Source organism: Dendrobates tinctorius, unplaced genomic scaffold (assembly GCF_039654945.1).
Source record: "Dendrobates tinctorius isolate UK_male_01 unplaced genomic scaffold, ASM3965494v1 ptg000251l, whole genome shotgun sequence".
NCBI classification, from domain to species: domain Eukaryota; kingdom Metazoa; phylum Chordata; class Amphibia; order Anura; family Dendrobatidae; genus Dendrobates; species Dendrobates tinctorius.
This window is the reverse complement of record NW_027361918.1, coordinates 1,880,861-1,902,734: the sequence shown is the minus strand read 5'-3', so window position 1 is coordinate 1,902,734 and position 21,874 is coordinate 1,880,861. Positions and strand designations below refer to the sequence as shown.

Here is a 21,874-nt window from a genome sequence, read left to right as displayed (position 1 = left end):
AGGACATTCTCCCAAAACTCCTCTGGATCATCCAAATGCTCTCTAGCAAACTTCAGACGGGCCCGGACATGTACAGGCTTAAGCAGTGGGACACGTCTGGCACTGCAGGATCTGAGTCCATGGTGGCGTAGTGTGTTACTTATGGTAGGCCTTGTTACATTGGTCCCAGCTCTCTGCAGTTCATTCACTAGGTCCCCCCGCGTGGTTCTGGGATTTTTGCTCACCGTTCTTGTGATCATTCTGACCCCACGGGGTGGGATTTTGCGTGGAGCACCAGATCGAGGGAGATTATCAGTGGTCTTGTATGTCTTCCATTTTCTAATTATTGCTCCCACAGTTGATTTCTTCACTCCAAGCTGGTTGGCTATTGCAGATTCAGTCTTCCCAGCCTGGTGCAGGGCTACAATTTTGTTTCTGGTGTCCTTTGACAGCTCTTTGGTCTTCACCATAGTGGAGTTTGGAGTCAGACTGTTTGAGGGTGTGCACAGGTGTCTTTTTATACTGATAACAAGTTTAAACAGGTGCCATTACTACAGGTAATGAGTGGAGGAAAGAGGAGACTCTTAAAGAAGAAGTTACAGGTCTGTGAGAGCCAGAAATCTTGATTGCTTGTTTCTGACCAAATACTTATTTTCCACCATAATATGCAAATAAAATGAAAAAAAAACAGACAATGTGATTTTCTGGTTTTTTTTTTCTCAGTTTGTCTCCCATAGTTGAGGTCTACCTATGATGTAAATTACAGACGCCTCTCATCTTTTTAAGTGGTGGAACTTGCACTATTGCTGACTGACTAAATACTTTTTTTCCCCACTGTATCTAATCTGTGTCTCCTCCCATTCAGTTTCATCCCATTGCTTCTAGTCTTTCCTTGTGCAAATGAGAATAAAGTTGATCCTTCTACAATGTGACAGCCCTTTAGATATTTGTAGACAGCTATTAAGTCTCCTCTCAGTCTTCTCTTTTGCAAACTAAACATTCCCAAATCCTGCAACCTTTCCTCATAAGACAGGGTTTGCAGACCGGTCACCATTCTGGTCACTCTTTTCTGAACTTGCTCCAGTTTGTTGATGTCTTTTTTAAAATGTGGTGCCCAAAACTGGACACAATATTCCAGATGAGGTCTGACCAAAGAGGAGTAGAGGGAAATAATGACTTCACGTGATCTAGACTGTATGCTTCTGTTAATACATCCTAGAATTGCATTTGCCTTTTTTGCTGCTGCATCACACTGTTGACTCATATTCAGTCTGTGATCTATTAGTATACCCAAGTCTTTTTCACATGTGCTGTCACTTAGCCCTATTCCTCCCATTCTGTATATGCTTTTTTCATTTTTATTGCCCAGATGTAGTACTTTGCATTTCTCCCTGTTAAAAACCATTCTGTTAGTTGCTGCCCACTTCTCCAGTTTATTTAAATCTTTTTGAATCCTCTCTCTCTCTTCTCTAGTATTAGCTATCCCTCCTAGCTTTGTGTCATCAGCAAATTTAATCAGTTTACCCTCAATTCCTTCATCTAAATCGTTGATAAAGATGTTGAACAATACAGGGCCCAGGACAGAGCCTTGTGGTACCCCACTTGAGACATTCTTCCAACTGGATGTGCAGCCATTTACGACCACTCTTTGGGTGTATGCTACTGCTGCCAGGAGGCTGACACTAAGTGAACAAAAAAAGGTTAGCTCCTCCTCCGCCGCATACACCCTCGCCCTGATTGCGGGTGGAAACCAGTTTAGTGCAACTGCAGTAGAACACAAAAGAAATTAGCCTTAATGCAGATAACAATATGTCTGGAAAGGGATCCACTCAGCAGATAATAATAAAAATATAGAAGAGTTTACCCCTCCACTCAGCAGATAATAGAAATATAGAAGAGTTTACCTCTCCACTCAGCAGATAATAAAAATATAGAAGAGTTTACCTCTCCTCTCAGCAGATAATAGAAATATAGAAGAGTTTACCTCTCCACTCAGCAGATAATAGAAATATAGAAGAGTTTACCTCTCCACTCAGCAGATAATAGAAATATAGAAGAGTTTACCTCTCCACTCAACAGATAATAGAAATATAGAAGAGTTTACCTCTCCACTCAGCAGATAATAGAAATATAGAAGAGTTTACCTCTCCACTCAGCAGATAATAGAAATATAGAAGAGTTTACCTCCCCACTCAGCAAATAATAGAAATATAGAAGAGTTTACCTCTCCACTCAGCAGATAACAGAAATATAGAAGAGTTTACCTCTCCGCTCAGCAGATAATAGAAATATAGAAGAGTTTACCTCTCCACTCAGCAGATAATAAAAATATAGAAGAGTTTACCTCTCCACTCAGCAGATAACAGAAATATAGAAGAGTTTACCTCTCCACTCAGCAGATAATAAAAATATAGAAGAGTTTACCTCTCCACTCAGCAGATAACAGAAATATAGAAGAGTTTACCTCTCCACTCAGCAGATTATAGAAATATAGAAGAGTTTACCTCTCCACTCAGAACATAATAGAAATATAGAAGAGTTTACCTCTCCACTCAGCAGATAATAAAAATATAGAAGAGTTTACCTCTCCACTCAGCAGATAACAGAAATATAGAAGAGTTTACCTCTCCACTCAGAACATAATAATAGAAATATAGAAGAGTTTACCTCTCCACTCAGCAGATAATAGAAATATAGAAGAGTTTACCTCTCCACTCAGCAGATCATAGAAATATAGAAGAGTTTACCTCTCCACTCAGCAGATAGTGATAGAAATATAGAAGAGTTTACCTCTCCACTCAGCAGATAACAGAAATATAGAAGAGTTTACCTCTCCACTCAGAACATAATAATAGAAATATAGAAGAGTTTACCTCTCCACTCAGCAGATAATAGAAATATAGAAGAGTTTACCTCTCCGCTCAGCAGGTAATAGAAATATAGAAGAGTTTACCTCTCCACTCAGCAGATAATAGAAATATAGAAGAGTTTACCTCTCCGCTCAGCAGATAATAAAAATATAGAAGAGTTTACCTCTCCAGTCAGCAGATAACAGAAATATAGAAGAGTTTACCTCTCCACTCAGCAGATAACAGAAATATAGAAGAGTTTACCTCTCCACTCAGCAGATAATAAAAATATAGAAGAGTTTACCTCTCCACTCAGCAGATAACAGAAATATAGAAGAGTTTACCTCTCCACTCAGCAGATTATAGAAATATAGAAGAGTTTACCTCTCCACTCAGAACATAATAGAAATATAGAAGAGTTTACCTCTCCACTCAGCAGATAATAAAAATATAGAAGAGTTTACCTCTCCACTCAGCAGATAACAGAAATATAGAAGAGTTTACCTCTCCACTCAGAACATAATAATAGAAATATAGAAGAGTTTACCTCTCCACTCAGCAGATAATAGAAATATAGAAGAGTTTACCTCTCCACTCAGCAGATCATAGAAATATAGAAGAGTTTACCTCTCCACTCAGCAGATAGTGATAGAAATATAGAAGAGTTTACCTCTCCACTCAGCAGATAACAGAAATATAGAAGAGTTTACCTCTCCACTCAGCAGATCATAGAAATATAGAAGAGTTTACCTCTCCACTCAGCAGATAGTGATAGAAATATAGAAGAGTTTACCTCTCCACTCAGCAGATAACAGAAATATAGAAGAGTTTACCTCTCCACTCAGAACATAATAATAGAAATATAGAAGAGTTTACCTCTCCACTCAGCAGATAATAGAAATATAGAAGAGTTTACCTCTCCGCTCAGCAGGTAATAGAAATATAGAAGAGTTTACCTCTCCACTCAGCAGATAATAGAAATATAGAAGAGTTTACCTCTCCGCTCAGCAGATAATAAAAATATAGAAGAGTTTACCTCTCCAGTCAGCAGATAATAAAAATATAGAAGAGTTTACCTCTCCACTCAGCAGATAACAGAAATATAGAAGAGTTTACCTCTCCACTCAGCAGATAATAAAAATATAGAAGAGTTTACCTCTCCACTCAGCAGATAACAGAAATATAGAAGAGTTTACCTCTCCACTCAGCAGATTATAGAAATATAGAAGAGTTTACCTCTCCACTCAGAACATAATAGAAATATAGAAGAGTTTACCTCTCCACTCAGCAGATTATAGAAATATAGAAGAGTTTACCTCTCCACTCAGAACATAATAGAAATATAGAAGAGTTTACCTCTCCACTCAGCAGATAATAAAAATATAGAAGAGTTTACCTCTCCACTCAGCAGATAACAGAAATATAGAAGAGTTTACCTCTCCACTCAGAACATAATAATAGAAATATAGAAGAGTTTACCTCTCCACTCAGCAGATAATAGAAATATAGAAGAGTTTACCTCTCCACTCAGCAGATCATAGAAATATAGAAGAGTTTACCTCTCCACTCAGCAGATAGTGATAGAAATATAGAAGAGTTTACCTCTCCACTCAGCAGATAACAGAAATATAGAAGAGTTTACCTCTCCACTCAGCAGATCATAGAAATATAGAAGAGTTTACCTCTCCACTCAGCAGATAGTGATAGAAATATAGAAGAGTTTACCTCTCCACTCAGCAGATAACAGAAATATAGAAGAGTTTACCTCTCCACTCAGAACATAATAATAGAAATATAGAAGAGTTTACCTCTCCACTCAGCAGATAATAGAAATATAGAAGAGTTTACCTCTCCGCTCAGCAGGTAATAGAAATATAGAAGAGTTTACCTCTCCACTCAGCAGATAATAGAAATATAGAAGAGTTTACCTCTCCGCTCAGCAGATAATAAAAATATAGAAGAGTTTACCTCTCCAGTCAGCAGATAATAAAAATATAGAAGAGTTTACCTCTCCACTCAGCAGATAACAGAAATATAGAAGAGTTTACCTCTCCACTCAGCAGATAATAAAAATATAGAAGAGTTTACCTCTCCACTCAGCAGATAACAGAAATATAGAAGAGTTTACCTCTCCACTCAGCAGATTATAGAAATATAGAAGAGTTTACCTCTCCACTCAGAACATAATAGAAATATAGAAGAGTTTACCTCTCCACTCAGCAGATAATAAAAATATAGAAGAGTTTACCTCTCCACTCAGCAGATAACAGAAATATAGAAGAGTTTACCTCTCCACTCAGAACATAATAATAGAAATATAGAAGAGTTTACCTCTCCACTCAGCAGATAATAGAAATATAGAAGAGTTTACCTCTCCACTCAGCAGATCATAGAAATATAGAAGAGTTTACCTCTCCACTCAGCAGATAGTGATAGAAATATAGAAGAGTTTACCTCTCCACTCAGCAGATAACAGAAATATAGAAGAGTTTACCTCTCCACTCAGAACATAATAATAGAAATATAGAAGAGTTTACCTCTCCACTCAGCAGATAATAGAAATATAGAAGAGTTTACCTCTCCGCTCAGCAGGTAATAGAAATATAGAAGAGTTTACCTCTCCACTCAGCAGATAATAGAAATATAGAAGAGTTTACCTCTCCGCTCAGCAGATAATAAAAATATAGAAGAGTTTACCTCTCCACTCAGCAGATAACAGAAATATAGAAGAGTTTACCTCTCCACTCAGAACATAATAATAGAAATATAGAAGAGTTTACCTCTCCACTCAGCAGATAATAGAAATATAGAAGAGTTTACCTCTCCACTCAGCAGATAATAGAAATATAGAAGAGTTTACCTCTCCACTCAGCAGATAATAGAAATATAGAAGAGTTTACCTCTCCACTCAGCAGATCATAGAAATATAGAAGAGTTTACCTCTCCACTCAGCAGGTAATAGAAATATAGAAGAGTTTACCTCTCCAGTCAGCAGATATTAGAAATATAGAAGAGTTTACCTCTCCAGTCAGCAGATAATAGAAATATAGAAGAGTTTACCTCTCCAGTCAGCAGATAATAGAAATATAGAAGAGTTTACCTCTCCACTCAGCAGATAACAGAAATATAGAAGAGTTTACGTCTCCACTCAGCAGATAACAGAAATATAGAAGAGTTTACGTCTCCACTCAGCAGATAACAGAAATATAGAAGAGTTTACGTCTCCACTCAGCAGATCATAGAAATATAGAAGAGTTTACCTCTCCACTCAGCAGATCATAGAAATATAGAAGAGTTTACCTCTCCGCTCAGCAGATCATAGAAATATAGAAGAGTTTACCTCTCCAGTCAGCAGATAATAGAAATATAGAAGAGTTTACCTCTCCACTCAGCAGATAATAATAGAAATATAGAAGAGTTTACCTCTCCACTCAGCAGATAATAGAAATATAGAAGAGTTTACCTCTCCAGTCAGCAGATAATAGAAATATAGAAGAGTTTACGTCTCCACTCAGCAGATAACAGAAATATAGAAGAGTTTACGTCTCCACTCAGCAGATAACAGAAATATAGAAGAGTTTACGTCTCCACTCAGCAGATAACAGAAATATAGAAGAGTTTACCTCTCCACTCAGCAGATAATGATAGAAATATAGAAGAGTTTACGTCTCCACTCAGCAGATAACAGAAATATAGAAGAGTTTACCTCTCCACTCAGCAGATAATGATAGAAATATAGAAGAGTTTACCTCTCCACTCAGCAGATAATAGAAATATAGAAGAGTTTACCTCTCCCCTCAGCAGATAATAGAAATATAGAAGAGTTTACCTCTCCAGTCAGCAGATAATAGAAATATAGAAGAGTTTACCTCTCCACTCAGCAGGTAATAGAAATATAGAAGAGTTTACCTCTCCACTCAGCAGATAATAATAGAAATATAGAAGAGTTTACCTCTCCACTCAGCAGGTAATAGAAATATAGAAGAGTTTACCTCTCCACTCAGCAGATAATAGAAATATAGAAGAGTTTACCTCTCCACTCAGCAGATAATAGAAATATAGAAGAGTTTACCTCTCCACTCAGCAGATAATAATAGAAATATAGAAGAGTTTACCTCTCCACTCAGCAGATATTAGAAATATAGAAGAGTTTACCTCTCCACTCAGCAGATAATAGAAATATAGAAGAGTTTACCTCTCCACTCAGCAGATAGTGATAGAAATATAGAAGAGTTTACCTCTCCACTCAGCAGATAATAGAAATATAGAAGAGTTTACCTCTCCACTCAGCAGATAATAATAGAAATATAGAAGAGTTTACCTCTCCACTCAGCAGATAATAGAAATATAGAAGAGTTTACCTCTCCACTCAGCAGATAATAGAAATATAGAAGAGTTTACCTCTCCACTCAGCAGATAGTGATAGAAATATAGAAGAGTTTACCTCTCCACTCAGCAGATAATAGAAATATAGAAGAGTTTACCTCTCCACTCAGCAGATAATAGAAATATAGAAGAGTTTACCTCTCCACTCAGCAGGTAATAGAAATATAGAAGAGTTTACCTCTCCACTCAGCAGATAATAATAGAAATATAGAAGAGTTTACCTCTCCACTCAGCAGATAATAGAAATATAGAAGAGTTTACCTCTCCACTCAGCAGATAATAGAAATATAGAAGAGTTTACCTCTCCGCTCAGCAGATAATAGAAATATAGAAGAGTTTACCTCTCCACTCATCAGATAATAATAGAAATATAGAAGAGTTTACCTCTCCACTCAGCAGATATTAGAAATATAGAAGAGTTTACCTCTCCACTCAGCAGATAATAGAAATATAGAAGAGTTTACCTCTCCGCTCAGCAGATAATAGGAATATAGAAGAGTTTACCTCTCCACTCATCAGATAATAATAGAAATATAGAAGAGTTTACCTCTCCACTCAGCAGATATTAGAAATATAGAAGAGTTTACCTCTCCACTCAGCAGATAATAGAAATATAGAAGAGTTTACCTCTCCACTCAGCAGATAATAATAGAAATATAGAAGAGTTTACCTCTCCACTCAGCAGATAGTGATAGAAATATAGAGGAGTTTACCTCTCCACTCAGCAGGGAGATGATCTCTGAAGTGAAGTCTATGATTCTTCTGGAAATGTTGCTCTCGTCTTCGTCCATGTCTGGTTCGTCACTCGGGGAGAAATCTGGGTGGTGTGAAGGGATCTGGGTCTTCGGGGTCGTTATGATAGGAGGCTGTAAATCATATAAGGACATCACCGTCAGTCACATACAGATCTGATCTCATTGCACAGTGACATTTACAGATTATTAATAGGTATTTTACACCTGTCCATCAGGTGAGACTTTCCACCTGTTAGGACCAGGCTTGTGCTTTCCAACATCCTATATAGAAATCTGAAGCCTCAGTTACTTATAACTCTTCTGAAACTCCTCGGCCTCACCGCCTAAGGTCTGTAATTTCCTGTCCCCTCCAGCTGCCTCCGGTCTGTGACTCCCGAGTCCCTCTGCCTGCCTCCGGTCTGTAACTCCACGGCCCTTCTGCCTGCCTCCCGCCTGTGACTCCCCGGCCCTTCTGCCTGCCTCCCGCCTGTGACTCCCCGGCCCTTCTGCCTGCCTCTCGCCTGTGACTCCCCGGCCCTTCTGCCTGCCTCCCGCCTGTGACTCCCCGGCCCTTCTGCCTGCCTCCCGCCTGTGCCTCCCCGGCCCTTCTGCCTGCCTCCGGCCTGTCTCTCTCCGGCCCTTCTGCCTGCCTCCCGCCTGTGACTCCCCGGCCCTTCTGCCTGCCTTCCGCCTGTGACTCCCCGGCCCTTCTGCCTGCCTCCCGCCTGTGACTCCCCGGCCCTTCTGCCTGCCTCCCGTCTGTGACTCCCCGGCCCTTCTGCCTGCCTCCCGTCTGTGACTCCCCGGCCCTTCTGCCTGCCTCCCGCCTGTGACTCCCCGGCCCTTCTGCCTGCCTCCCGCCTGTGACTCCCCGGCCCTTCTGCCTGCCTCCCGCCTGTGACTCCCCGGCCCTTCTGCCTGCCTCCCGCCTGTGCCTCCCCGGCCCTTCTGCCTGCCTCCGGCCTGTCTCTCTCCGGCCCTTCTGCCTGCCTCCCGCCTGTGACTCCCCGGCCCTTCTGCCTGCCTTCCGCCTGTGACTCCCCGGCCCTTCTGCCTGCCTCCCGCCTGTGACTCCCCGGCCCTTCTGCCTGCCTCCCGCCTGTGACTCCCCGGCCCTTCTGCCTGCCTCCCGCCTGTGACTCCCCGGCCCTTCTGCCTGCCTCCCGTCTGTGATTCCCCGGCCCTTCTGCCTGCCTCCCGTCTGTGACTTCCCGGCCCTTCTGCCTGCCTCCCGTCTGTGACTCCCCGGCCCCTACAGTGTCTGGATGACCAGTCAATGCTGAGAGGAGAGGCAGATTTTCTTCACCAAATTCTGCTGACAGATTCTCTTTAAAGTTTTTATGTGTAAGAGACGATATGGTGGATTATCTGTGTTCATGTTTTTACAACTACCAAGTGTATGGAGCACTGAAGATGTAGTGATGACCAGAGGTGGTGCCAGGACTTCTTCCTACTGCGCTCACATCACGTCACTTACTACAGGGGACGACGATACAAACACCGGAGGAGTCCTTAGTGCAGGATCGATAACAGTTCTCCAATGTTAAAGTTCCTTCCTGGCAAAAAAAAAAGCCATAAAGGCTAAAACCATGGACTCCTCGTCCTCTGGAGTACAACATATAGGACATTACACAAAACCATAGAAAAATGTCCCAGATAAAGGGTAACAAAGGTTAGAAAAATATCTTTACACTGACAAAAAATAGCAAAATAATGAAACTCATGACAAAGTAGACAGTTCAGAACACGGGTGTAAAGCGCAGGGTCCCACAATAACTTTTTTTAATCAGATTACTTTTATTGATTATTTCATTTTATAAACAACTAGCTGAAGAGCCGGTGCTGCCCGGGCATAGAAACCAACCGGGCAAATTATGATTATACTACACATAAAAACATTTCACATCATATATTCAACACTACAGATCTGCAACACAAATTCACTAAACGATTACCCGAGTATTGATAGGATTTTATCTTCAACTCATTCAAGAACCTTTTGATAAACAACATGTGTATCTCTGTATCTAATCCTCTCCTGTGCAATACTGTCTGCTAAGCCGTGTATCTAATCCTATCCTGTGTGATACTGTCTGCTGAGACGTGTATCTAATCCTATCCTGTGTGATACTGACTGCTGAGCCGTGTATCTAATCCTCTCCTGTGTGATACTGACTGCTGAGCCGTGTATCTTATCCTATCCTGTGCAATACTGTCTGCTGAGCCGTGTATCTAATCCTATCCTGTGTGATACTGTCTGCTGAGACGTGTATCTAATCCTATCCTGTGTGATACTGACTGCTGAGCCGTGTATCTAATCCTCTCCTGTGTGATACTGACTGCTGAGCCGTGTATCTAATCCTATCCTGTGTGATACGGACTGCTGAGCCGTGTGTCTAATCCTCTCCTGTGTGATACTGTCTGCTGAGCCGTGTATCTAATCCTATCCTGTGTGATACTGTCTGCTGAGCCGTGTATCTAATCCTATCCTGTGTGATACTGTCTGCTGAGACGTGTATCTAATCCTATCCTGTGTGATACTGACTGCTGAGCCGTGTATCTAATCCTCTCCTGTGTGATACTGACTGCTGAGCCGTGTATCTAATCCTATCCTGTGTGATACGGACTGCTGAGCCGTGTGTCTAATCCTCTCCTGTGTGATACTGTCTGCTGAGCCGTGTATCTAATCCTATCCTGTGTGATACTGTCTGCTGAGCCGTGTATCTTATCCTATCCTGTGTGATACGGACTGCTGAGCAGTGTTTCTAATCCTCTCCTGTGTGATACTGACTGCTGAGCCGTGTATCTAATCCTCTCCTGTGTGATACTGACTGCTGAGCCGTGTATCTAATCCTCTCCTGTGTGATACTGACTGCTGAGCCGTGTATCTAATCCTCTCCTGTGTGATACTGACTGCTGAGCCGTGTATCTAATCCTATCCTGTGTGATACTGACTGCTGAGCCGTGTAGCTAATCCTCTCCTGTGTGATACTGACTGCTGAGCCGTGCATCTAATCCTCTCCTGTGTGACACTGACTGCTGAGCAGTGTATCTAATCCTCTCCTGTGTGACACTGACTGCTGAGATGTGTATCTAATCCTATCCTGTGTGATGCTGACTGCTGAGCTGTGTATCTAATCCTCTCCTGTGTGATACTGACTGATGAGCCGTGTATCTAATCCTCTCCTTTGTGATACTGACTGCTGAGCCGTGTATCTAATCCTCTCCTGTGTGATACTGACTGATGAGCCGTGTATCTAATCCTCTCCTTTGTGATACTGACTGCTGAGCTGTGTATCTAATCCTCTCCTGTGTGAAACTGTGTGCTGAGCAGATGGCCCGGGAGGTCCAATCCAACTCTACGATTCTATGATTCTATGAGCTGTGTACCTAATCCGATCCTGTGTGATACTGTCTGGTGAGCTGTGTATCTAATCCTATCCTGTGTGATACTGTCTGCTGTGTGCATCTAATCCTCTCCCGTGTGATACTGACTGCTGAGCTGTGTATCTAATCCTATCCTGTGTGATCCTGACTGCTGAGCCGTGTACCTAATCCTCTCCTGTGTGATACTGTCTGCTGAGCTGTGTACCTAACCCTCTCCTGTGTGATACTGTCTGCTGAGCAGTGTATCTAATCCTCTCCTGTGTGATACTGTCTGCTGAGCAGTGTATCTAATCCTCTCCTATGTGATACTGATCGCTGAGCCATGTATCTAATCCTATCCTGTGTGATACTGACTGCTGAGCTGTGTATCTAATCCTAACCTCATAGAATCGTAGAGTTGAAAGGGACCTCCTGGGCCATCTGGTCCAACCCCCTGCTCAAAGCAGGATGCGCTAAATCATCCCAGACAGATGTCTGTCCAGCCTCTGTTTGAAGACTTCCATTGAACGAGAACTCACCACTTCTCGTGGCAGCTTGTTCCACTCATTGATCACTCTGTCAAAAAGTTTTTTCTAATATCTAATCTGTGTCTCCTCCCATTCAGTTTCATCCCATTGCTTCTAGTCATTCCTTGTGCAAATGAGAATAAAGTTGATCCTTCTACAATGTGACAGCCCTTTAGATATTTGTAGACGGCTATTAAGTCTCCTCTCCGTCTTCTCTTCTGCAAACTAAACATTCCCAAATCCTGCAACCTTTCCTCATAAGACAGGGTTTGCAGACCGGTCACCATTCTGGTCGCTCTTTTCTGAACTTGCTCCAGTTTGTTGTCTTTATTAAAATGTGGTGCCCAAAACTGGACACAATATTCCAGATGAGGTCTGACCAAAGAGGAGTAGAGGGAAATAATGACTTCACGTGATCTAGACTGTATGCTTCTGTTAATACATCCTAGAATTGCATTTGCCTTTTTTGCTGCTGCATCACACTGTTGACTCATATTTAGTCTGTGATCTATTAGTATACCCAAGTCTTTTTCACATGTGCTGTCACTTAGCCCTATTCCTCCCATTCTGTATATGCTTTTTTCATTTTTATTGCCCAGATGTAGTACTTTGCATTTTCCCTGTTAAAAACCATTCTGTTAGTTGCTGCCCTCTTCTCCAGTTTATTTATATCTTTTTGAATCCTCTCTCTCTTCTCTAGTATTAGCTATCCTTCCTAGCTTTGTGTCATCAGAAAATTTAATCAGTTTACCCTCAATTCCTTCATCTAAATCGTTGATAAAGATGTTGAACAATACAGGGCCCAGGACAGAGCCCTGTGGTACCCCACTTGAGACATTCTTCCAACTGGATGTGCAGCCATTTAGGACCACTCTTTGGGTCCGATCACTAAGCCAGTTATGAATCCACCTAACAGTTGCCTTGTCCATTCCATACTTAGTCATTTTTTCAATGAGGATTGTGTGAGATACTTTGTCAAATGATTTGCTGAAGTCAAGATATACTATATCTACAGCATTTCCTTGATCCACCCAATCAGTGATTCCGTCATAGAAGGAAATTAAATTAGTCTGACATGACTTATTAGCTACAAACCCATGCTGACTCTGTTTAATCACTTCATTCTTATCCAGGTACTGACATACATGTTGTTTAATAATTTGTTCAAAGATCTTTCCTGGTATAGAAGTCAGACTCACCGGCCTATAATTGCCTGGGTCCACCTTCTTCCCCTTTTTGAAGATAGGAACAACATTTGCTCTTCTCCAGTCTTCTGGGACTTCTCCTGTTCTCCAAGAATTTTCAAAGATTATGGAGAGGGGTTCAAAAATGTCTTCTGCTATCTCCTTCAGTACTCTGGGGTGTAATTCATCTGGACCTGGAAACTTGAATTCATTTAGGTTAGCTAAGTGGTTCCTCACTATCTTTCTGTTTATAGGTATCCTGGTTTCTTCTATTCCTTTAATAGGACAGTGAAGAACAGTTGATGTTACATTTCCTTTCTGAGAGAAAACCGATGCAAAATAGGAATTTAAAAGTTCGGCCTTCTCAACATCCTGTTTTACCATTTCATCATTTTAATCCTGTAAAAATCCCATAGCATCTTTGACTTTTCGTTTACTTTTGACATATCCCCAAAATCCTTTATTATTGCTTCTGACACCTCCTGCAAGCCTCAATTCATTGTCAGCTTTAGCTAATCTGATTTGTGCCCTGCAGGTTCTGCAGACTGCATTATATTCTTCTTTAGATATGCCTCCCTCTTTCCATTTTATAAACATTTCTTTCTTCCTTTTTAGCATGTGCTTAAGTTCTGTGTTCATCTATCCTGGCTTCCTTAAATGCTTCCTATTCTTCCCTCTTTTCGGAATTGTTAACAACTGTGCTTTGAGAATTTCATTTTTCAAGATTTCCCATCCTTCCTGGACATTTTTGTCTTTAAGGATATCCAGCCATTGGATCCCTCCAATTCTCTTTCTGAATCCCTTAAAATCTGCCTTTCTGAAATCTAATCTTGACGTCTGAGTCTTCACAGGTCTTCCTCCTCTAGTAATCCAAAATTCTAAAATAGCATGGTCGCTACCTCCTAGGGTACCAGCCACTTTTACCTCCTCAACCATTTCCTCCCTGTTTATAAGGATTAGATCCAAGGTAGCAGTTCCCCTTGTTTTCTCCCTTACCTTTTGGAAGATAAAGTTGTCAGCATGAGAGGATAAGAATTTCCTTGACCTGTAGTTTTGCCTGAGAGATTCCCAGGCAGAATCATGTGTGATACTCTCTGCTGAGCTGTTTATCTAATCCTCTCCTGTGGGATACTGACTGCTGAGCCGTGTATCTAATCCTCTCCTGTGTGATACTGACTGCTGAGCTGTGTATCTAATCCTATCCTGTGTGATACTGGGCTCCCCCTGCAGTCTGTGTCAGAGGGTGGTCTGTGTTGGCACGGTAATAAATTGTGTTATTTCCAGCTTTACAGAAGGAAGATAACACCATAGAAATGATAAGAATAATATGCCAAATTGTTTGGTGAACTGGAACCCGCGGGGTTAAAATTTCGCCTCACAACATAGCCTATGACGGTGTGGATGCCAATCCCAGACATACACACACACACATTCAGCTTTATATATTAGATTACATACATTATACATTATAGTACAAACACAATAAACTTAGCAAATTTAACCACAAAGTTTACATAGTCCTGTCCCTGCCAAGGTATTTCATGCCAAATAACATTATCAATTTTATCCAAATTAAGATTTTCCCAAACACTGGTGACACGTTATTAAATACACGGATGATACCAACACTAGTATTGGTTGAATGTTGTTCACTAACAACATGTTTACAAAGAGAAAATAATTGGTATCTATATGTCCTCAACATACAATATTTAAAAAACCAAAATAGCCGACCGGTCTAGTACAGTTATTCCGAGTAGATGCCACCCCAGGGGTGACCAGCCACCGCTCCCATGTACTTATTAACTGTATTATTAAGTTCCTTTTAATGAAAAGTACCTTTCTCCAGGCATATGGTATTATTCATTTTAGCTTTCAATTCCTCCAGTGTTGGGGGATTACAGTCTAACCAGGGCAATTGTGAGAATTTCCTGGCCAGACGCAGTATTCTCAGAATGGCGGTAGTCACAGGGGATCTAAAATCTACCCCCACCCCCAGAAGGCCCAGTATGCACACCCTAGGATCAAGTTGTATGTGTATCCGAATACTCGTTTAATCAGGGAGGTCACCCGCACCCTGTACTGGCCTAACACATTCCCATAGCGTATGCATCAGATGGGCCCCATTCGTACCGCATCTCTGACAGGAGTCTTGAGTCCGAGCCCCAATTCTAAACAATATATTAGGTGTCTTCTATACCCTGTGGATAGGGAAAATTTGGGACATTCTTTGGGACTCAGATAGAGATAGTATAGGTGTTGTTTCTAGGATTTCATTCCATTGTTCTTCAGATATTGAGCCAGCACCCTCTTCCCACTTTGATCTGGCCAACATGGGATGCTTATCTAGATATATAATTGCCTTAAATTGTTTGTCATCCACTTCCGCCTGGATGTCCCCGAATCCCACAATCCACGGCACCACACCGGAAGTAGGCCGACCGCCATATTGGAATACCCAAGTGATGGGTATTCCAATATGGCACACGCTGGTAATTGGAATACCCAAGTGATGGTGGTACCAGGCCCTTCCACAGTACCACCAGCGGGACACTGCCGGGACCCCCCCGCCGGACCCACCGCTGCCTGCCCACACACCTCCATGCAGTCACAGCTGGCAGGAAAGCCCTCTTGTGGCGCTGCACGCCATCTTCAGCACAGGCCGCAAGCGGCGGTCTTTCCTGCCAGCTACCCGCCGCTGCCAGGACCCCCCGCCGCTGGACCCGCAGCTGCTAGCCACGGCGCCGGACCCGCCGCTGCCAGCCCACCATGTACAAACACACACACATACGTACTCACATATACACACATACACGTACTCACATCTCCAGCACAGGCCGCAAACCACCCTCTTTCCTGCCGGCTGTGACTGTACGGTAGTGGGAGGGCAGACAGCTGTGGGACACACAATGTAAGCACACACACACACACACACACACTTCCCTCCCGATGCGATAGCATCAGGCACACCTCTAGTCTAGATATAAGGGTAATAATATCTTGTAAATGGAGGAAATACGGCCCTTCGTATTAGTTGCTGTAGAGATTAAATCTAAGATATAGTGACTGGTGATATCAACCTTAGTAGTGTTAACTCGTGTCTGGAAGGCACGACGAAGCTGCAAATACTGATAGAAGGCTCGATGGAGAACGCCAAACCCAGAGCAAATCTGATCAAAACTTTGCATCTGTCACTTATTTGGTTCAATAGGAAAATCCCTCGGAGTTCCCATTCACCAAAGCCCTCTAGTTTAGCTATTTCACTTAGTTTAGAATTGTGCCACAGTGGGGAAGTCTGTAAATCCCTTGACACAAAAAAAACGTAATTCTGGCGGTTTTAAATTTTTTCTCGCTAGGCGGTTTAGTGATCAGGTTAATGCTTTTTTTTATTGATAGATCGGGCGATTCTGAACACGGCGATACCTAATATGTGTATGTGGGATTTTTTTTTTTTTTTTTTAACTGTTTTATTTTAATTGGGGTGAAAGGGGGGTGATTTGAACTTTTAGGTTTTTTATATTTTTTTATTTTTAAACATTTTTTTTTTTTTTTTGGTCATGCTTCAATAGCCTCCATAGGAGGCTAGAAGCATGCGCAACCCGATCGGCTCTGCTACATATGGGCGATGAGCAGATCGCCCATATGTAGCAGATTTACTGCTGTGCTTTCAGCGCCAACCACCGGGTGGCGCTGAAAGCCATATGCCTGGAACAACCATAGAGGTCTCATAGAGACCTCTGGTTGTCCAGGCAACATTATGCCAACCCCCGATCACATGACGGGGGTCAGTGATGAGGTCATTTCCGGCCCGGTGGCCGGAAATGCTATTTAAATGCCTGCTGTCAGCTTTGACAGCGGTATTTAACTAGTTAATAGGCGCGGGCGGACGGCGATTCCGCTCGTGCCTATTGCGGGCACATGTCAGCTGTTCATAACAGCTGACATGTTGCAGCTTTGAGGTGGGCTCACCGCCGGAGCCCTCATCAAAGCGGGGGACCTTACCGATGACGTACTATTACTTTATCGGTAAGGAAGGGGTTAATGGCGAACTGAAAACATGGTAACACATTGCAGCTTTTGAGACTCCTCAGGTCTCTTCATCAGGTAAAGACTAAGACAAAATCTGAAGAGTCACATATTTATACACAACACAGCACAAAAATAGCGTAATAGATAAGACAAGTGACGTGAAGCAGAATTGTCATTATGGGAGAGGGAGAAACATAAATATTGGAACAGTTCACAGATAAGGAGCGTGAAAGTTTTATTGCCCTCTGATTGGGGGCTGGATCTGTGTTGTGATGACCCCAGAAGGTCTTAGGAGCAAATTCCTTAATTGATATAAAATGACATACATTCATGGGACACATTCATTCCTGCACTGAGTGAGTAAAAAGTTTTCATGAATTTGTATTCCGAGACTACTCTGTCTCTATAAGACTTGAAGTTACCTTTTAATACAAGTAATTTAATGTCCATCATGCTATGACCGAGGATACAAAAATGTTTGCCACAGGTAGATCCATTCTTTTTTCATTTATTGCGTGACGATACAGTACATTACAGCAGTGATGGCGGTGTATCCTCGTGTTTGGGGGGGATTACGTATAGGACATTACAGCAGTGATGGCGGTGTATCCTCGTGTCAGGGGGGGGATTACGTATAGGACATTACAGTAGTGATGGCGGTGTATCCCCGTGTCTGGGGGGATTACGTATAGGACATTACAGCAGTGATGGCGGTGTATCCCCGTGTCTGGGGGGATTACGTGTAGGACATTACAGCAGTGACGGCGGTGTATCCTCGTGTCAGGGGGGGGGATTACGTATAGGACATTACAGCAGTGATGGCGGTGTATCCCCGTGTCTGGGGGGATTACGTATAGGACATTACAGCAGTGATGGCGGTGTATCCCCGTGTCTGGGGGGATTACGTGTAGGACATTACAGTAGTGATGGCGGTGTATCCTCGTGTCAGGGGGGGGGATTACGTATAGGACATTACAGCAGTGATGGCGGTGTATCTCCGTGTCTGGGGGGATTACGTATAGGACATTACAGTAGTGATGGCGGTGTATCCTCGTGTCTGGGGGGATTACGTATAGGACATTACAGTAGTGATGGCGGTGTATCCCCGTGTCTGGGGGGATTACGTATAGGACATTACAGTAGTGATGGCAGTGTATCCCCGTGTCTGGGAGGATTACGTATAGGACATTACAGTAGTGATGGCGGTGTATCCCCGTGTCTGGGGGGATTACGTATAGGACATTACAGTAGTGATGGCGGTGTATCCCCGTGTCTGGGAGGATTACGTATAGGACATTACAGTAGTGATGGCGGTGTATCCCCGTGTCTGGGAGGATCACGTATAGGACATTACAGTAGTGATGGCGGTGTATCCCCGTGTCTGGGGGGATTACGTATAGGACATTACAGTAGTGATGGCGGTGTATCCTCGTGTCTGGGAGGATTACGTATAGGACATTACAGTAGTGATGGCGGTGTATCCCCGTGTCTGGGAGGATCACGTATAGGACATTACAGTAGTGATGGCGGTGTATCCCCGTGTCTGGGGGGATTACGTATAGGACATTACAGTAGTGATGGCGGTGTATCCTCGTGTCAGGGGGGGGGATTACGTATAGGACATAGAATCATAGAATCATAGAATCATAGAATCGTAGAGTTGGAAGGGACCTCCTGGGCCATCTGGTCCAACCCCCTGCTCAAAGCAGGATTCGCTAAATCATCCCAGTTAGATGTCTGTCCAGCCTCTGTTTGAAGACTTCCATTGAAGGAGAACTCACCACTTCTCGTGGCAGCCTGTTCCACTCATTGATCACTCTAACTTTCAAAAAGTTTTTTCTAATATCTAATCTGTGTCTCCTCCCATTCAGCTTCATCCCATTGCTTCTAGTCTTTCCTTGTGCAAATGAGAATAAAGTTGATCCTTCTACAATGTGACAGCCCTTTAGATATTTGTAGACAGCTATTAAGTCTCCTCTCAGTCTTCTCTTTTGCAAACTAAACATTCCCAAATCCTGCAACCTTTCCTCATAAGACAGGGTTTGCAGACCGGTCACCATTCTGGTTGCTCTTTTCTGAACTTGCTCCAGTTTGTTGATGTCTTTTTTAAAATGTGGTGCCCAAAATTGGACACAATATTCTAGATGAGGTCTGACCAAAGAGGAGTAGAGGGAAATTATTACTTCACGTGATCTAGACTGTATGCTTCTGTTAATACATCCTAGAATTGCATTTGCCTTTTTTGCTGCTGCATCACACTGTTGACTCATATTCAGTCTGTGATCTATTAGTATACCCAAGTCTTTTTCACATGTGCTGTCACTTAGCCCTATTCCTCCCATTCTATATATGCTTTTTTCATTTTTATTGCCCAGATGTAGTACTTTGCATTTCTCCCTGTTAAAAACCATTCTGTTAGTTGCTGCCCACTTCTCCAGTTTATTTAAATCTTTTTGAATCCTCTCTCTCTCTTCTCTAGTATTAGCTATCCCTCCTAGCTTTGTGTCATCAGCAAATTTAATCAGTTTACCCTCAATTCCTTCATCTAAATCGTTGATAAAGATGTTGAACAATACAGGGCCCAGGACAGAGCCCTGTGGTACCCCACTTGAGACATTCTTCCAACTGGATGTGCAGCCATTTACGACCACTCTTTGGGTCCGATCACTAAGCCAGTTATGAATCCACCTAACAGTTGCCTTGTCCATTCCATACTTAGTCATTTTTTCAATAAGGATTGTATGAGAGACTTTGTCAAATGCTTTGCTGAAGTCAAGATATACTATATCTACAGCATTTCCTTGATCCACCCAATCAGTAATACCATCATAGAAGGAAATTAAATTAGTCTGACATGACTTATTAGTTAGAAACCCATGCTGACTCTGTTTAATCACTTCATTCTTATCCAGGTATTGACATACATGTTGTTTAATAATTTGTTCAAAGATCTTTCCTGGTATAGAAGTCAGACTCACCGGCCTATAGTTGCCTGGGTCCACCTTCTTCCCCTTTTTGAAGATAGGAACAACATTTGCTCTTCTCCAGTCTTCTGGCACTTCTCCTGTTCTCCAAGAATTTTCAAAGATTATGGAGAGGGGTTCAAAAATTTCTTCTGCTATCTCCTTCAGTACTCTGGGGTGTAATTCATCTGGACCTGGAGACTTGAATACATTTAGGTTAGCTAAGTGTTTCCTCACTATCTTTCTGTTTATAGATATCCTGGATTCTTCTATTCCCTTAATAGGACAGTGAATAACAGTTGATGTTACATTTCCTTTCTGAGAGAAAACAGATGCAAAATAGGAATTTAAAAGTTCAGCCTTCTCAGCATCCTGTCTTACCATTTCATCATTTTCATCCTGTAAAAATCCTATAGCATCTTTGACTTTTCTTTTACTTTTGACATATCCCCAAAATCCTTTATTATTGCTTTTGACATTTCTTGCAAGCCTCAATTCATTTTCAGCTTTAGCTAATCTGATTTGTGCCTTGCAGGTTCTGCAGACAGCATTATATTCTTCTTTAGATATGCCTCCTTCTTTCCATTTTATAAACATTTTTTGCTTCCTTTTTAGCATGTGCTTAAGTTCTGTGTTCATCCATCCTGGTTTCCTTAAATGCTTCCTATTCTTCCCTCTTTTCGGAATTGTTAACAACTGTGCTTTGAGAATTTCATTTTTCAAGATTTCCCATCCTTCCTGGACATTTTTGTCTTTAAGGATATCCAGCCATTGGATCCCTCCAATTCTCTTTCTGAATCCCTTAAAATCTGCCTTTCTGAAATCTAACCTTGACGTCTGAGTCTTCACAGGTCTTCCGCCTCTAGTTATCCAAAATTCTAAAATAGCATGGTCGCTACCTCCTAGGGTCCCAGCCGCTTTTACCTCCTCAACCATTTCCTCCCTGTTTATAAGGATTAGATCCAAGGTAGCAGTTCCCCTTGTTTTCTCCTTTACCTTTTGGAAGATAAAGTTGTCAGCAAGAGAGGATAAGAATTTCCTTGACCTGTTAGTTTTGCCTGAGAGAGATTCCCAACAAATGTCTGGATAGTTGAAGTCTCCCATGACAACTATGTCATATTTTTTGGAGAACTTGGCCATTTGATGCATAAAGAGTTCATCCATATCTTCAGCTTGCACAGGCAGCCTGTAGTAAATGCCTACAATGGTGTCCTTTCCATTGTTCTGTCCTTGTATTCTTACCCAAACAGTTTCCACAGAACTCCCAGTCTCTGAAGCTTCAATCTCTGTGCAGATATACGCGTTTCTAACATACAATGCGACACCCCCTCCTCGTTTATCAAGTCTGTTTCTTGCAAATAAGTTGTATCCTTCTAGTCTTGTATTCCAATCATGTGTATTGTCCCACCAAGTTTCAGTGATTCCAATGACATCATATTTCTTTTCCTGTGTTAGTAGTTCCAATTCTCCTTGTTTGTTGCCCATGCTTTGTGCATTAGTATAGAAACATTTTAGTTTGTGATTGGTTTCTCTTTCTCCAATATTTTTTTTAATTAGATTCTTTCGTCTTTGTTCTTCCTTTCCACTTCTAATAGCAGAGTTCTCAGTAGCATTTGTCAGGTGTATGGCTTTTTCTGGTCTTTTGCTTCCCTTCCCATGTTGTTCTAGTTTAAAGCTCTCCTTACAAGTGTAGCAAGGCGACTTCCAAATACCTGCTTTCCAGTCTTCGTAAGGTGCACCCCATCTCTAGCAAGTAGTCCATCGTATAAGTAGTTCACTCCGTGATCCAGAAATCCAAATCGTTGCTGACGGCACCATCGACGTAGCCAGTTGTTCACCTGCAGAATCTTATTCCAC

At 42.1% G+C, this 21,874-nt stretch overlaps 2 protein-coding genes across 2 annotated transcripts in view; both read right to left on the bottom strand.

The window, feature by feature from the left end:
- Positions 1-21,874, bottom strand: part of LOC141065413 (uncharacterized) — a 142,759-nt gene that overhangs the window by 18,180 nt on the left and 102,705 nt on the right. The window lies entirely within an intron of this gene.
- LOC141065323 (uncharacterized) overlaps positions 1-21,874 on the bottom strand; it is a 59,222-nt gene that overhangs the window by 13,346 nt on the left and 24,002 nt on the right. The window contains exon 3 of the mRNA XM_073557748.1: positions 7,928-8,080. Coding sequence (XP_073413849.1) covers positions 7,928-8,080 — 153 coding nt within the window. The remainder of the gene's footprint in view (positions 1-7,927; positions 8,081-21,874) is intronic.